The sequence below is a fragment of the Drosophila ficusphila genome, unplaced genomic scaffold (genome assembly GCF_018152265.1).
Source record: "Drosophila ficusphila isolate 14025-0441.05 unplaced genomic scaffold, ASM1815226v1 contig_791, whole genome shotgun sequence".
In the NCBI taxonomy this organism is placed as follows: domain Eukaryota; kingdom Metazoa; phylum Arthropoda; class Insecta; order Diptera; family Drosophilidae; genus Drosophila; species Drosophila ficusphila.
Window position 1 is genome coordinate 13355427 of NW_025064737.1, and position 17216 is coordinate 13372642.

General features: G+C 43.0%; 5 protein-coding genes across 7 annotated transcripts; 3 read left to right on the forward strand and 2 right to left on the reverse strand.

Moving 5' to 3' along the window:
* The first annotated feature begins 15 nt into the window (after positions 1–15).
* On the forward strand, positions 16–1150 carry LOC108087093 (outer dense fiber protein 3). Its single transcript, XM_017184274.1, has 4 exons — positions 16–149; positions 215–433; positions 565–751; positions 817–1150. The coding sequence occupies exons 1-4, from the start codon at positions 131–133 to the stop codon at positions 1079–1081; spliced, it is 690 nt and encodes a 229-aa protein (XP_017039763.1). The 5' UTR covers positions 16–130; the 3' UTR covers positions 1082–1150.
* Positions 1151–2166: 1016 nt separating this feature from the next.
* LOC108087236 ((E3-independent) E2 ubiquitin-conjugating enzyme UBE2O) lies at positions 2167–8034 on the forward strand. The gene is made up of 9 exons (XM_017184527.2): positions 2167–2922; positions 3104–3366; positions 3428–3632; positions 3840–4092; positions 4151–4901; positions 4960–5896; positions 5976–6936; positions 6994–7212; positions 7267–8034. Exons 1-9 carry the CDS (start codon positions 2491–2493, stop codon positions 7473–7475), a joined length of 4230 nt encoding a protein of 1409 aa, XP_017040016.1. The 5' UTR covers positions 2167–2490; the 3' UTR covers positions 7476–8034.
* LOC108087237 (spaetzle-processing enzyme) lies at positions 7997–10234 on the reverse strand. The gene is made up of 4 exons (XM_017184528.1): positions 10113–10234; positions 9378–9764; positions 8503–8812; positions 7997–8446 (listed from the first exon to the last, which is right to left on the reverse strand). The coding sequence occupies exons 1-4, from the start codon at positions 10186–10188 to the stop codon at positions 8023–8025; spliced, it is 1197 nt and encodes a 398-aa protein (XP_017040017.1). The 5' UTR covers positions 10189–10234; the 3' UTR covers positions 7997–8022.
* Positions 10235–10754: 520 nt separating this feature from the next.
* On the forward strand, positions 10755–16430 carry LOC108087334 (proteoglycan 4). Of its 3 annotated transcripts, none has more exons than XM_017184666.1 (9): positions 10755–10814; positions 11472–11577; positions 12156–12535; positions 12623–13057; positions 13293–13421; positions 14572–14905; positions 14966–15057; positions 15118–15247; positions 15453–16430. In XM_017184666.1, the coding sequence occupies exons 2-9, from the start codon at positions 11490–11492 to the stop codon at positions 15569–15571; spliced, it is 1707 nt and encodes a 568-aa protein (XP_017040155.1). In that variant the 5' UTR covers positions 10755–10814; positions 11472–11489; the 3' UTR covers positions 15572–16430. The 3 variants fall into 3 exon arrangements, with proteins under 3 accessions (XP_017040155.1, XP_017040156.1, XP_017040157.1); XM_017184667.1 differs by having other exon boundaries at positions 12656–13057; XM_017184668.1 differs by lacking the exon at positions 12623–13057.
* Positions 16431–16447: 17 nt separating this feature from the next.
* On the reverse strand, positions 16448–16915 carry LOC108087335. The gene is made up of 2 exons (XM_017184669.2): positions 16793–16915; positions 16448–16664 (listed from the first exon to the last, which is right to left on the reverse strand). The coding sequence occupies exons 1-2, from the start codon at positions 16885–16887 to the stop codon at positions 16454–16456; spliced, it is 306 nt and encodes a 101-aa protein (XP_017040158.1). The 5' UTR covers positions 16888–16915; the 3' UTR covers positions 16448–16453.
* Positions 16916–17216: the final 301 nt, after the last annotated feature.

Genomic DNA, 17216 nt, shown 5'->3' on the forward strand with positions numbered 1-17216 from the left:
TATAGCTGATATGTTGGGGTCTGTGTAAGCCTCATTCTGTTGGCAGGTTCCTTTCGGCAAATACCTCAAATTTGGGGTACAAAATTTAATTTAACTATTTTTCTCTAGTATTGCACAAAACTTACTAAAAATGGCGGTGCGACCTTTTGGTGAGTGCCTGTTTATAGATCCTAAATTTCACCCTTGAAAGGATAACATTTTGTATCCTTCGAAGGACCCGGACCTGGTGTCTATATGCTGCCGCCCACTGTGGGCTACGACAAGCATGACAACCGCAAGCAGCGGATGCCACAGTACTCCTTCGGCATGCGGACCCGTGGTCTTGGCGAGGATCCTGGACCAGGTCCGGGTGCCTACAAGGTGGACAAGCTGACCCGCTACGGGCCGAGCAAGGGACTGGAATTCTCGATGTCCCCCAGGACGAATACAATTGGTGAGTGTAATTAAAACTAATTACAAATACAAATTTATAACAATTAATTCCGATTGATATTTTGATACAATATGCTTTAAGAATGTTGCTTTTGTTTCATATCTATCTTTTAATTCCCTATAATAATGCAGACAAGCGATGTAGTCCTGGTCCCGGAGCCCACGATGTCCACAAGAAGCCATTCTTTACGGGGGTCACTGCGCCATCCTATTCGATGGGTCTGCGAACGGACTTCAACTTCAAAAAGGAAGGTCCTGGTCCGAATGCCTACAAGTACGAGGTGAACGCGGTTCGTCCTGGAGTCCCTAGTTACAGCATGTGAGTGAAACTCGATTCGGATCTCGCAATTTTGTTTTCATCCTATCCAAATGTATATTTTTTAGGGGCCTGCAAACTAAAACGATCAACAAGGCGGACTCCCCAGGTCCAGCTGCTTATGGAGGCGGCGACATCAATGTGAAGCTGAACCGTGCTCCGATCTACTCCATGCAGCCACGTACTGCGATTCCGGGCGAGAGCGTTGGACCCGGACCAAACTACTACGACCTCATGTACTATCGTCCTGGCAGGAGTGGACCAGGATACTCCTTCGGCGTGCGCCACCACCAGTTCGCCCCGCCCATGATAGTAAGGTGTGACAACATGTAAAGTGCAATATTAGAAGAAATGTTCAAATTATCAGTGAATAAAAAATAAAATTGTAAACTGTTTTCAAAACTTGGTTAGCCATTTTACTCCCATCGAAAAAAGTAATAGCGGAATTACTTATCGTGCGTTTAAATTTTTCAATTCTAGGTGGTCGATTTTTCAGGGGTTATGTCAGATTTTTCCAAGACTGCGATGATTTTCAGTATTGTGAACTCCGCCAATTTCAGTCCGATTTCAAAGTGGAATTCCTAAGCGAACTACGTTAACATTTTTCAATTTGGAGATAGTCACTTTTTTTCACCTGTTCATGTCAGATTTTTTCACATGTTCAATGGTTTTCAGCATAGTAATCCAGTTATGGACTTTCACAGCCGACAACTTTACTAATTTAAGTCAGATTTCAAAGTGGAATGCTTTAAAATGTTTGTGACGAAATTCCCAAACATCTTGCATTAAATTTTTTTAATTCAGGGATGGTCCAATAGCTTTTAATAAAGGAGACCGGAAACTGAAATTCCATAAGCTATAGTAGATTAGAAAAGTTACTTATTTTATTTCAATTTTAATAAATTTATTGAATAACTAGACAAGAAATCAGAGTAGGCTTTTTATAAGATGCCAAACCAGAAAAGTAAAAAAAGACAACATAAATTTTTGTGACCATTTTAAACATAAAATTTGATACATACATATATAAGCCTGGTTTTAAGCAAAAAGCGGTGAGTTGTCCAGCTAGCAACACGAACTATTTATTTGCACCGAAGTTCTAACCAAAAATGTGGCCCTGTGCAGTTTTCTCAGTGATTGTAGTATCCATTTCTATAGTTTGTTTATTTATTTTAATGCTTTCGGCTTTAAATGCACATCACTAAATTTTCAAAAAAGTTTTTTTTTGAAAACAAACAACGTTTCCCGAATAAAGAACGCAAAAGTTTTCGTTTCAAGATATACACCACTTGAATTTACGCGCCATGTTTTTTTACCCACTTAACATAGCCTGTTTATGTTAAAATTTTTAGAGTGACCGCCGCAAAAGTCAAGATAGACAATGTGTTGGTATTATTAAGGTTTGTGTTCAGCAACACTTGCGCCACCGTTAGTAACACTGTACATTTTTTTGTTTGTAGATTTTTGGCTGTTTTATTTATAGTTTTCCTCTAAAGAAGTTTGCAATATTAGCCAAGCACATTGGTAGCTTCGTCCAGCTCGTAAATTGTGTGTCGTCGGAAACACAGATATAGATTTATATACACGTATATATGTATATTTGTATAGATAATTAGAGAACATTTACTGCCGTAATAACTGTTAGTTGGCGACCAATTAAAGTGGAGGGGCATACAGTACGGCAGGAAAAAGTACGGGCACTGATTTCGGGCCTTCCATGTTCCCAGTTCGCCATTGGTAACATGTTGAGCGATGTGGTGGGTGCTGCCGGTCCTGGTGGCGCCCCAGATCACCAGGAACAGGAGCAACAGCACGAACAGGAAGAGAGTGCTGCGCAGACACCGCCGGTAGAGGATCCACCTCCATCCGTACAGGAGCAGCCAAAGACCCCATCGCAGGAGACCCGCCATCCGCCGAGTTCCCATTCCCGGCGGTCAGGCGGTGGTCAGGCACCATCCAAGAACCAGTCGGGCAACAACGAGTGTCAGTTCTTCTTCGAGGACGAAGTATTTCGCATCGATAAACGGGGTCGCGTCCATTTCGGGGTGGTTACCGAGACGGCGGAGTCCTATTCCTCCGACGAGGATGAGGAGATGGACGAGATGCTGTCCAAAGGCGAGGTGCGCGTGGCCTTCTATCCGGACGGCAAGGAAGTGGTTCACTCAGAACAGGCGGTAAGTAAACTCCATTGAGGTTATGTAACCGTCAAGGTCCCCCCGAAAAATAACTGTTTTCACAAGTGTTTTGCGTTTGCTCTTTTCGTTCTTTTGACACGTGTTTGTTTGCTTCTTTTCGTATTCATTTTTGTTTTTTCTTAAATTTGTTGACTTCTAATTATGTGGCATATATGCACAGATTGGTCTGGCAGATCGAACGCTTATGCCAGGTGATGTGGTGCGAAGGCGTTTACCGGGACAAAAGGATCTGGTTGGACAGGCGGGCTACGTGCGGGATGTTAGTGTGCGCGCCGATGTCAAGGTTATTGGGGCAAAGTTGGTCATCAAAAACGTACCCGCAGAACGTTTGCGACCCATCTCCGACTGGACCCGGGACGTGGCCGTTTGTCTCGGCACCTGGATAGGCACAACCATTTACGTGGACGAGTGTGTCGTGCTCAAGTATTTCACATACCCCTTAAGTCCCTCTAAGAACTCAATTTCATAAGTGTACGACTTGCAGATCTGTAAATGGCGGCCGTTTGGAGATCACCTCCAACGATTTCCTCAAGTTCAAGGATGCAGTGGTCCCAAGTTCCCACGAGGTCTTCAATCCGAATATCTACTTTCCTGGTAACATGGTCGTCGGTCGCTTGCCTGCCCCGGATCGCTACAAGAACCTGACTCCGGACATCCCCCTGCAAGTCAGTCGCAGGGGTCGAGCAATGGTAAGAATATATAAATATGCAGTTTAAAGCTATTTCTCCTGTCGTGACTTGTTCACTTATACACGCAGTGCTATTGATTTATTTCGCACTCGGAAAGTGGATATTTAATAAGTTATTTCGACTTTATTTATAGAAAAAATTTCTTTTTGCATTCAAATATTGGCCAAATGTTAAACTTAAATGTTAAATATTAACTCTTCCATGCAGTACACCGTGGAATCCATTCGGACTTCATCCATTAATGTGGCTTGGACCTGCCGGGCCATTTCCCAGTTCGACAATGCAACCGATATCGATCCTTTAAAGCAGCCAAAGACCACTATTAAGGGTGAGGATTTGAACAATGTCAAACGCCTCAACATCTACGAATCCTGCGTTCTGCAAATTCATGATCGATTCTACCTCAAATATTCAAAATGTGATTTACTAATTAAACAAACCGACTGGGAAGATGAACAAGGTAGGGTATTGATGAAGATTTTGTACGGATTGATACGATATGTATTCCTCTCTTATAGCGGAAAAATACCTGCCCATTTACAACAGCCAGAAAAAAATGGAGCGCAAGAGCAGCAAGCTGAACTCATCCCCTTCGAGCAGTGGCAATGCCCGAAATGTACCGAAGTTCCGCCGGCTGGCCAACAAATTTAGTGGAATGAGACTGCCTCGTCCAGCCATCGACCATACTCAAAGGCCGTATGATCGCAGTAAAGAGGAGATGTCATCGGATGAAGAGGAGGAAGAAGAGCCAATTCAACCCATTGAAAATGAAGCCAGGGATCCAGAGTCTATGCCCACAGCTTCCACAGCCGCTGCATGTGCAGGTGCCGCTGCAAGCGCAGGTGCCACTGGTGGCGCAGGTGGTGCATGTGCTGGTGCCCAAGCGCCCAAAGTAACGATGCGAGCTGCCAAGCGGCGGCATATGAAGAAGAAAATGCGCACTGTGAAGAAAATGATTACTTCTCCCTTTAGCAAAAAGGAACTTGCTCCCAAGGACGGCGACGAGATCGTTGTGGAGACACTGGTCGTGTATAGTACGGTTACGGTCGTCTGGCAGGATGGCTCGGTCGAAACGGGTATTCCTTCCACCCAACTGTATCCCATCCATCATTTGGACAACCAAGAGTTCTTTCCCGGCGATTTTGTGAGTAAGGCCAACGAGAACAGCACGGGAGCCACCGACTACGGGGTGATTCAGTGCGTCGACCATGACGAACGCATTGCCAAGGTCATGTGGTTCAACATCTATTCCCATGTCGACAATCCAATGTGAGTACTTCTTACTTGGTTTCGCTAACAGGTATCGTAATGATTTTTTCCTTTGCAGTCCGGTCTGCAAAGAAGTAGAGGAGCTCAGCGTTTACGACTTAAAGGACCACTCTGACTACCAATATCGACCCGGTTCTATGGTTATCCGAGTGTCAAACTTCACGGGCGAAAACGTTGACTCAACTGCCGGCCAGGTGATAGACAACTACCCCGATGGACGGGTGCGAGTTTGGTGGGCCAAGGGCCACATCACCATGTGCTATCCGCAGGATCTGTTCGAGATCAATCATAATGACCAGGAGCATGATCCCTTCGAATCGGATGGGTCAGAAGACTCGTGGGAGACGCAGTCGGAGAACAGTCGTGTGGGATACAATTTAAGCCTGTCTACTGATGTGGAAAACGAAGATCTCATTCTAATGGGAATTTACTACGCAACTGAGGCAATGAAAAGGTTGGAGAAGATTTTCCGTATCCTGCCAGCAAAGGAAAAACCTGATGTGATTCTCGATCTGATGTCTGTGTACAAAAACTGCCGGTGCCTGGACACAAAGCTCGCTACAAACTTTTTCCACGAAGACCATTTCCAAGGTATTGTGCGTTGCAAGCCCTTAAAAATCGGTTGCTTAGCGGATGCGGAAACGGAGGCGCCTGCAGAGGTGTTACCCATCACGACTAGAGTTTCACCAAACATCAAGCTAGAACTGGACAATATTGTTAATTCAGCTGCGATCCAGTCTTCATCGACGCCCACCAAGCGGAAGTCTTCAACGGAAGTGGACGAGGTTCAGTGCAAAAAGAGCACTGATGAGGTTATGGAGGAAGAAGAGGAAGATGGAGCATCACTGGATCAACCTCATCAGAAGGTTTCGCTTACTGAGAGTGAGAAAAAACTAACCTTAACCCAGCTACTGAAGAAGTATCGCAGCGAGTACAAGGATTTAATCGGTCAAGCAATGGAAAGCATGGCCAAAGCTTTCGAGAGTCGCACCAAGGTAAGCATTAACACTTAATTTTTCGCGCTTCTGTTTTTATAACTATACTTTCTAAACCCCATTTTTTTTTGCTTTCCAGAATGATTCAGGTGTCCATTCGCGGGGTGAAAACATCTCGGATGATTCAAACAATCCAGACAACGATAATAAAGTGGTGAAGGCGGTGTTCCCAAAGCAGGAAGAGAAAAAACCCAAGGAGGATGCCTACGTAATTGAACTGATAGCCAAGCGCGATGCGGATGTTTGCGAGGTCTTCTGTTTTTTGATCAAGGAGCAAATGGCCAAGTGCCGAGCAGTGGTCGTTGAAAAGCTTTCCAAGGCAAAACACGTACTAAAGGATGAGCTGATAAGCGACTGTGAGGAAGCCATCGAAGAGGACAACAATGATTTGAAGCCAGCGGAAGATAAGGAATGTCCAATGGCAGATGATGATGCTATGGAACAACCGTTGAATCTGAATGCCCTGTCCGAGTCGCTGCCACCCATTGATAGCCCCATGGCCAGCTCCTCGCCCTCTCGTTGTGAAATTCCTGTTACGCCGCCCGTGTGCGAAAACTGCTTTCAAGTTCTGCCCAATGCACCGGCTGCCCATCACTACATCGGCAACCAGATAATCCCGATCAACAAGGCGCACTATCAGCGGTCTGTTAAGCGGGAATACACCATGCTGCAGGCCTCTCTTCCCCCCGGAGTGATTGTGCGCGCTTACGAAGATCGCATGGACCTCATGTCCGTAATGATGGTGGGTCCGCAGCGCACGCCCTATCAGAACGCCCTGTTCTTCTTTGACTTTCAAATGGGTCGCGACTATCCAAAGAGTCCGCCGGTGTGTCACTACATAAGCTATTGCACGGAGCGCCTGAATCCCAACTTGTACGAGGAAGGCAAGGTGTGTGTATCGCTGCTGGGAACTTGGTCTGGTCGCGATAGCGAGGTGTGGTCCTACAGCAGCACCATGCTGCAGGTGCTCGTCTCCATACAGGGACTCATACTGGTCGATGAGCCCTACTATAATGAGGCGGGCTACGAAAAACAAAGAGGTAACTTATTCAATTTGAATGCCAAGAATAGAATATATAAACGTCTTTTTTTGTCAGGCACCCAGCTGGGCAATGAGAACTCTCGTGTTTACAATGAGATGGCCATCATAAAAATTGCTCACTCCACTGTTAAGCAGCTGCAGAATCCGCCACTCATCTTCCGCAACGAACTTATTGAGCACTTCAAGGAGTTTGGCAGTGAACTGCATGGCCGCATGCAGGCCTGGTCAGAATATTCGGCAGAGGCCCAGCGCCAGCATATAACTAGCATCAAGGGTGAGTGCTTGGAGTTCCCAGCTTTGCCAAATGATTTACAATCTCTTTTCTTAGACATGCCCGCCGATTACAAGGCACCCTGCGAACTACCCGAGTTTCCCCTACTTCCCTGCAGTCGTGGCTTTTGCATAGCGGTCAAGGGCGTTTTGGGTCAACTTCATAGCGAACTGACCGCCTTGGGAGCGAATTTAAAAACTACAGAGCGAAATGGCATCGCGGCGGGAACGGGAACTGCGCCGCGTGCAGCTCCGGAGGAGATCTGAGTGCAGCTTGTTCTGCCCAGCCCAAGCCTGTGAAAATGGTGCCTATCAGATAAATCACAAGACTTTTGCCGCCCGCGCTTGGGAGTCTGATCTGGCCCTTGGCAAGGGGCAGCGTTTTATAGCCACTATCGAATCTCGAATTTTTCTCTACTCTTATTGCTGGCAAACAGCCTTTTAGTTAAACGAAATTTCATAAAAAAACATATAAAAAAAGCAAATTATATATAAATATAGCGCGCAAGTAAAATGAAAATGGTATAATAGATACGGCTATTGTAATGCCAGTCGGTCAGTTTTATCTATTTTTAGTTGTTAGGCCAGCAAACAAGTTAATCAATTCTCGTTGTATTTATTGTGTTGTTCCGATTATTGTGAACGCTGGCCTACACGAATCTTTGTTTATGCTGTCGCCGTCATGTTGTAGTAGGCATTCCACTAGAGCTTAGCTTAGTTAGTTCACCTTCTCCCGTCCCCGAATCCGCACTATGTACGTAATATTGTAAGCTAGCCAATGCGAAAAATGTGAATAAATTACCAATTTTATTTATTATGCCTCCAATTTCTGCTGTATCCACTCGATGAAGGCACCGGTACGGGTGTAAACACCTGGCCAACCCTTAAGGCCACATGGTTTTGTGCCATAGGAGGTGACTCCGGCAATGTAGAAGACCTCCCGACCTCCGGATGTATTGCCAACCATCAGAGGACCACCGGAATCACCGCCGCAGGTATCATATCCAAACAGGCCGCCGGCACAGATCTGGGTGTCGTCCAGCTTCACCTTGAATGTGGAGTACTTTTCCTGGCAGCTCGTCAGGTTCCACACGTTGACGGTGAGCTTTAGCTTGGTCGGACTGTTGACCAAGTTCTCGGTAAGACCCCAACCGGCCACATCCATGCCGTAACCGACGAAGTTGTTGCGCACCAGGTCACCAGTGGGCAGGCAAATGGGACGCACATAGTCAGTGTAGCTGTCGGGATAATGTTAGTAATGTAAATGGAAAGGATAACTGAAGGAGCCACTCACGTGACACTCTGCTTGAGACGCAGCAGGGCAATGTCGTTCCTCTGGTCCACGGAATTCGGAGTGTACTGCTCATGAATAATGTGCTTCTCCACCTCGATGTCGATGTGATTCGGAGCACAGATGCGCTTCCCGTTCATCTGGACGGCGCAGTCGGGATCGGTGCGGGTGTCCCACTCACCGAGGCGAACGCTGTTAAGGGTGGCGCCGGATTTTTCCAGGTCGCGACTCGACACGCAGTGTCCTGCGGTCAGGACGTAGCGGGAATTAAGCAGGGCGCCGCCGCAACCGAACATATAGGATTCGGGAAACACTGAAAGAAAAATAAATTTAGTATCATGCGTTTTAATAGCCACTCACTTCATTCGGACAAAAACTGATAAGCAGGTTACAAAATTTACATACTGTTTGTTTTTAATTATCAATATTGATATATTAATATATTAGTACATATTAATACATACACATTATTTTACTTATAAAGAGTCAATGATTTATTTTATATAAGAGCGCCTTATCTAGCCTCGTGTAAACTTGATGCATTTCCCTTGGGGAAAACCATAAATAATTTCTAGATTGACTTGGTTTAATCAGTTTACAGTTCATACTGAAAAATAATTAATTATTCAACTTTGAACTCAAAGCGATCGGGGTTTTTTTGAATTTAGGTAAAACTGAATAAATTGTTTTTCATTCCAAAAGAAAACAATAATCAAGATCTTGATGCGAACCAGGAATTCCTAACAGCATTTATGATGATAATAGAAATTTCTAAGCATTAATTATAAAAATCAAAACAATTTTGCGAACTAATCTTTGCTGACTTTACTGATTACAATATATTATATATACAAAATACTTCCGTAATAAATACTCACGTTTTTTGTAGCGCAACAAAACCATCCACGGATATTCCCAGAGGCTCGTATTGGTTCCACCGAAGATGCGATCGGCGAAAAGGAAGCCGCAAACATCGCTGCCGGGCAGAAGGTTTCCCGGTTGCTGGCCCTCCACTTCCGTGGTCCTGGGCTCCTCCTTGTCCTTTTGCTCGCTGTGGGGACAGCAGACCAGGATGCGGTTCATTAGACCCTCAACCCGGTTATCCAAGCCGCACTGACTCTTGCTGAGCAGCGTTCGCTGGGCGGGATCCTTTGTTCCCGACGCGAGCAAGTTGGCCAGAAAGGGGCAGTCGGTGATGTGGACGCACTGCCCCCGCTCCTCACTTTGTGGAGGCGTACAGGTACCGAAGGTGATCTGCGCCGCATCTGGAAGGGAAGAGAGCGGTTTATGAGGCGGTCAAACCGGTTCTTCGGCAGTGCAATAAAAATGTTTGATATTTCTATTAATTTTTTTTTCTCTTTTTTAAAATAAAATAGTGGGAAAAAATAAATTTAATAGGTCAAGGATGGCAATTTATGAAGATAATACTTAAAAAGTAGCTTCATTTAATAGTTTGATTATTTCGCAGTGTAACAGCTAAATTCATTAATTAATCTATAATCTTATTTCAGTCACACGTGACGATATGCAATGAGTTGAGTATATTTTACCGAAGGTATTCAAATTATTTGGAACAGTTCCTTTACCCCTTAAATACATCATAATTTACTTACCTGCTCCTAAGAATAATCCTGCTAAAGTGCTGAGGATCAGCGACAGTAGGAAAAAGTTCCGCTCTTTATAAGCCATCTGATCACTTCGGTTTTCAATTTGATACTAATTAAAATCGTTCTCTGTTAGATCGGGCAAACTTTGCATCGGGTACGATTATTAATCGCGTCGTCATCTCGGTGTTTAAGATCGATGCTGTCAGACCCTGTTTTATAGGGTGGAGTTTTCCCAGATTTTCCATTAGCATATGGACTTTTAAATGGAATGAACCGATCCCATTGCAAAGTTTGATCATTTATTCTTTCCTTAACCGGTTATTCGCGCAAACTTAATAATGACGATACAGTATCGTCAGCGATAAACAAATTCACTAAGTAAATATTCACATGTTTACCTTTGTGCGGGACTCTTCTCGTTATACATTTCATAAGTTATAGAAAAACCACAAAAACTGTACATATAATTGGATGATTAAAACACATGATTTAGTTATTTCGGTATAGAAATCATTTCAAATAATAACGCCAACGACATGCATTTCGTAAATTTCTGAAAAGCTTTCCAAGCTTTTATTGGCAAAAAAGAGCGCGAGAGAGCTTTGCGTTATACGGCCACCGTTTTCTAACGGTGCTCGGCTTAGAATACTTTCTTTCCTTGAACGCAGCAGACGCGTTTTCCGAATTTCCCACAGCCGCAAATCAGAGGTAAAACAGATTTTCCTTGCTTTAAGTTTTGTCGATTGTTAAAAGGCGAGATTCATAGTATAGGAAACGCTAGCATAGTGTCTCGGGCACTTCCCTTTCAGCCAGCTTTATTTGTTCGATAAACTGCATTGTTTGTGTATGTGTGTGTGTGTGTGTGCCCGTATAAGTGGCAAGTGCAGATACTTGAGTTATTCTCCGGTGGCCCTTTAATTCGATGGATTCCCAAACGTGCTTAAGTGTTTTCCCGAATGCATCGATAATTCGCTCAGGCGGCCAATTTACTCGATTTACACATTGCCTGTGAGGGTGGTTGTGTGTGAGTGAGGGACAGAGTGTGTGTGTGTGTTAGCTCAATTCGCATCAAAGTTGGCGTGTTATTTTGCGTTGCCTGCTTCTTGGCGTTTTTATTATTTTCCACCGCTTTACTGTCCCTGCCTTTGTTGTTGTCTTATCGATTTCTTGTGTTATTTTTAGCGTGATTTGCATATGTATGTGAGTGCTTTCTCCTTCTCGTTGCGTAGATGTATGTGTGCCGAAGTTGTTTGTGCTTGTTTTTGCGCTTCCTTTTTGATTTCCTTTTGTACTTGTGCGTGTGTGTGGGTGTAATTGAATCTTGGCTGCTAATCAAAAATGAATAACGTCGTGTGTCACTTTCAGTTTTTGGGCATAAACAACATGGCGGAGCGGAATCTCTTGGCCATCCTCCTTTTGGCCAGCATCTGCATGGCTCAGGCATATCCGGCTTTATTGCCCTACATCTACAGTAAGTATTAGTACCGCACCCCGCTATTCTTGACCTCCATATCTTACCTTTAAAGCGATTACTTGCATTCCCACCGGTCGAAATAAATACACAGAAAGAAAAAGCTTACATTTTCTTGTTGGTTTTTAAAACTTAAGCCATATTACGCATTAGGTTTCCAGTTTCGTTTGGTTAGATTTTGTAGTTAAGATTTAATTTCAGTAAACATTTAAATTTATTTAAAATCCTTTGATATTGTTGAAGTTTTTAAAATGGTATTGTTTCATTTAAACAACAACAATTTTTTTTGTAACATTCTTACAACATAAAAAAGTTATACAAGTTTTTTAAAATAATGTTCATGACAGAATTTTTTAGGCTTAAAAGCATTTAAATTAAATGGTTTTATTAAAATTGTTTTGAAAGCTTATTTAGTGTTGACCTAATTTCCATGTTTTGGTTGTTTTTGTTTATTGACAGTTTTAATTGCATCATAAATCGCATCTTTATCGTCTGTTATTTTTCACATTTATGGAGTACAATCGGTTTATCTTGTAATTTATTTGATATGATACATAACCAACCATTTCCCAAATTAGATCCTTCGAAGCGAAGTGACACGGCTTTCCCCCAAATCGAGGACGATGTGAGTGAGCTGGACCAGCTGCGAAATGAGCCGGGAGCGGTGGTGGCCAAGCGGCAGCACGATGGCAGCACCGCCCGCACCACCACAACCACCAAGGAGAGCGTCGAAGAGGTGGCCGCTGCTCCTGAACCTGGCCAAAGTCCAAATGCGAACATCCTGCCCGATTTGGAGCGACAGCTGGAGGTGGCCACGCCTCTGATTTCGACCACCACAACAACCAGCACATCGGCCACCACAACAACGGCGACCTCCAAGGAAGAGGGTGAGAGGTCACAGTTGGAGGAGCCAAAAACACAAATCAAAACCGTGGTGGAGCCAACGGCCCACGCGAAGGTAAGTGGCCAAGTCCCCGAGTTCCCTCGAGAAACCTCCTCTAGACCGCTTGGTAAAACTCCAAACTCCTCTCTTGCAAAATCCAAGTGTATATCTACGAAACCACCCAAAAATCAACAGGCATTTTACGGGGCGGCTCGTCTAGCTTTTGGCCAAAATCCGGAGGTTTTGCCAACGACCACAACGACCAGTACCACAACCACATCGACCACAACGACAACGACGCCAGCTCCGCCAGCTGAACCGGAGCCAGAGGCCGATGCCCAACCACCGGCCGAACCGGAAGCTAAAGAAGAAGAAGCGGAAACGGATGAGGAACCCGCTCCCGAGGTGGCCGGAGAACCAGCTGAGGCTGAGGATCCCGCCGGCGAAGTGGCCGAAACCGAACTGACCCATCTAAATCCGCAGAGACCCAAACAGAACCACCACGAATCGAACAAGGAGACGATCGGAGATATTGTCTTCGATGTGGTGTCCCGAACCACGGAGCGAAGATCCAGTACGCCCAAGATCACGGCCAAGGTTCTTATGAAATATTTTCCATCCATCATGACAAAATCAGCGGCAAAATTCAAACAAAATTATTAAATTCATCATTGGCATTCAAATATTTGACTAAAGGATCTCAAAAATGGGCTAAACTTAAAATTTCTTTCTTCCTACAAATTGATTGGCAAAACTCTAAAAATAAATACTTAATAATAAGTTCATTACCTAAAATAATTTTAGACATTTTTTTTTCCAATTAATTTTTCAGACCGCCAAGAACTTACTGCGCAGTCCAAATGGCCAGTACTCGTCCTTCGACATGGCTCAGTACATTTATTGGACCGGAGACGAAACAGCTGTGGTGAAAGCTGTTCAGGAACTGGTTGAGGGAAAGGTGGTAAGTGCACTTGAAGAAATACTGGCCTTTTAGACACAATCCAATTAATATAGATATTGATTTAAGTACCGAATTGTTTTTTATTGAAAAATATTAATTAATTTTACAACAAGTTATAGCATGAGACAAATAATTTACTTTAGTTTCGGTTTTTGCTAATAGATACACTGGTCAGTTTCATCACTTTGTTTACATGTCCGAATCAGATTTCATCATAACATTTAGTCTTTCATGGCTTCGTAATAATAAACAGTAAATCCATAAGGCTTTGTGATCGGAGCCTCAAAACGTTGGTGGCATTTTGGCGGACCGTGGTGGTGATGGTGGTGGTGATGACGGTGCCACCCAAACGGTGGGGTACGATGGTGGTGTCGATCCTCATGATGACCCCAACGATGTCCGAAATGCCAGTGATGACCATGGTGTTCATGGTGTTCCTTGCGTTCCTTGTGGTGTCCGCAGTGGAACATTCCAAATTTACGTTCTGGTTGTGGTGCTTCCATTATTATTTGTTTGTTTGGTTTGTAATTAAATATTTATTTTTTTGAATTTGCTTTAGAGAACTTCTCTGTTTTGCTGTTGAAGGCGGACTGATTTCCCACTGCTTAGGCAAAGCTCTTTATATTCCGCGCCGAAAACATTTCGCAACAGCTAAGCGTTGAGCGATAAGAATTTCTGTATTATTATTATTGTTATCTTATTCAGTGAGGTTTGGCAGTTTGTATGAAAATTATTATTGTATATGTGAAATTGAGTAGTTTATTTCTGTATACACAATTCAAATATACAAAACTAATTTGACGAGATTATTTGGTTTACTTTAACGTTTACTATCAAATAATATTAGAAATGCTATCAAACTTTGTATAATTCGCTCTGACCAATAGAAGAATATGGTTTTATTTTTAGCTAACCGGTTGGCTTAAGTTGATTAACTCTCTCATTTCGCTACCTTTGAATAAGGTTTCATTCTTGTCAGGCCTAAGAGACCTAATACCTCATATTATATTTTTTATGATGTATGTGCACTAAAATAAGTTTATTACACTAAAAGATATATATTGATTTTGCCAATTTATCTAATAATTATTAATAAATTACATGATATGTTACAATTACCAAACTATGTAATTATCACATATTTTGGCAGATCACCCGGGAGAGCGCACTAAAATTCCTGCAGGATATTCGGTTGGGAATAGAGTTCCTGCAGCGGTCGTATGCCAATCGCATTTTCCCCGAGGAGGTTCGCCAGAATCAATTAAAGCGCCACAGTCCCGCCATTACCACGCCCCCAACAACATCCACAACCACCACAACAACAACTACAACCAGCACAACCACAGAAAAGCCATTCCCAGAAGTGCGCGAATCCGGTTTCGAATCCGGGAGCGTCCAAGGAGCAGGAGTCCTGCCCGCGAAGAACTTCGATAGTTTTACGTTCTGGAACAAGCTCAAAGTTCTGGACAGCGAAGCACAGCAAGGTGGGAATATAACACCACCTGGATATATTATATAACTTACTTTTTTGTATAAAACCCTAGATTTGAATGACTACGACGAGGGTCGAGCTAAGATTGTGGAGTACTTGTACAATGAATACTCCCTGGAGGAGATCCTCTACAAGCTGGCAAAGGTATTTCAATCAAGTCACACCTTCTTAACTTAGTAATAATATATTTAATTTTTCTTTAAGGTAATGTTTGCCCAGTCGCTTTCACATGGATCCGATGAGGCTCAAATGGAGCTACAAAAGCTAACCGAATTTTTAGAGCGCGAAGGTAACATGGGTGTTATACCCATTGACTTGCAGAAGAAAGTTTTAAGTGAGTTGAGCCCTAAAATCAATATTTGCAATCAAAGGGTTTCATTTTTAGAATTTCAACACACAATTATTTAATGAGAAAATAATTCCGAACCATCAAAAACATAATAATTTGTAGATATTTTCTTCTAAACCGAATCCTTTGATTGGTGATCTGTATCAGTAAAACATTTCTTAATTTTTTTTTTGTATTTTCATTATTTAAGGAGTGCTGCTTAGCGCCTTGTCGGACACCCTAACTGAGCACCCGGAATTGCTGCCGGCGGCGCGGGTCAATCTGGCCAATCCGTTCTACAGGCTTCCAATGCATACCCCCAGCCAATAGAATCAAGTTGGCGGCTATTGGCTATCAGATTAATACAAGTCCCTATATAAATATATGTTAACACGCATAATCCGCATCAGCTAAATGGCATATATACCCACTGATCGGCGCTACTCTGGGGAGGCGCTCTCTCGGAACTTTAATTGAAACACGGCCCTAAGTTCACCCGATCGATTGGCAACTTCCACTTTGGTTAACGGATTAGCCTACGTGTAATATAGCAAAATATTTACGCTCGTGATATTTTTTTGGTCAGGCAGAGGCGGCAGTGAACTAACCATTTACACTACTTACGGTACGATAAGAAAATCAAAAGAAAATTAAATCGATTAAATGAAAATGAAAATAAGATACAAACCGAAGAAAGTAACCGAACCAAAAAGCAAAACTAAAAGCAAAACTGATGAGAGAGACTTGCGCCCCTTTGAGCTTTTAAAATTAAAATAGACTATCTATATGTATATGTCCACGAATATGCATACGAATTGGCACACTTGCTTATATTTGATATGAGTTCGTTAGTTAGATACAATGAGAGGTTGAGGTCGAGGTCGCTGGCAAAATCGATGGGCCGCCACGGCTGACCGATTGAAGCAGGAAAGGGCTCTGAGTCCGCCAATATCAGTAGCGAATATGGTTATAACCGCTCCACAGACGAGCGACAGTCGTAAAAACATAGTTATTACTCTATATGTTCTCCCCCGAATAATTGAGCATTGCATGCATTATTGATGGATTGGTTAAACGATTGATTGTGTTGCGAGTTACATATACGATATGCAGTAAGAACTAGAACCTGTATCAACAAATTATCGATTATACACTCAATATACATAAATATATATATATATATAAAATATGTGAAAAATCTATTTATTTAATCTACTGCTCCTTTTTGGGCTCTGAGGATTCTGGTTTGTCCAGCAACTGGTTAATGCGCTCCTCTGTCAACGGCTCCTTGCTGCTGAACAGTTTCTCGATCTCTTCCCGCTCGTCATCGCCTATATCCTTGGCATAAAGCTTGGCCAGTTCCTCGAGACGCTGCTGGTTTTTCTTTAGATGTCCGGGGAGCCAGAAAATCGTCTGCACCATTCTGAAATTATTTAGAAACGCAAACGATTATAAAGCAATTAAAAGAGTCAACTAACAATTTGATTTACTATAAATCAAATTTTACTTCAGTTTGAATATTATTTTTCTTCTGCTTTTAATTATTCTTACTTTAGGAGAATAAATCCACAAAGAGCCAATAACAAACATAGACCTGATGTCTTTATCATGGTCCAATAGTCGACCGTAACAAGTTGGTGCTTCATTTTGTAAGCTCTTTAAAGAGTTGATCCACTCGTGACTGAATTATGACTTGTACTATCATATGTGGAAAATATGGCTTGGCCATATCCCCGAGGACTGAACTTGGCTAAATGTTGTGGCCACGTCGTTAGGGGCAGCAGGTAAAGGAGTTACGTGTACTAAAGAGTACACGGCAGACCAATCATGTGTGGGCTCTATAAATCGATATTACATTTGTCCTGATTTGATGACCCCTCTTCAAACAGAAATACTGCAAAGGTGTTGCTGGTAAACAAATATTGCATGTTGCCGGTGACAATAGCAACATGTTGCTAATTTGGGTTAAACTATT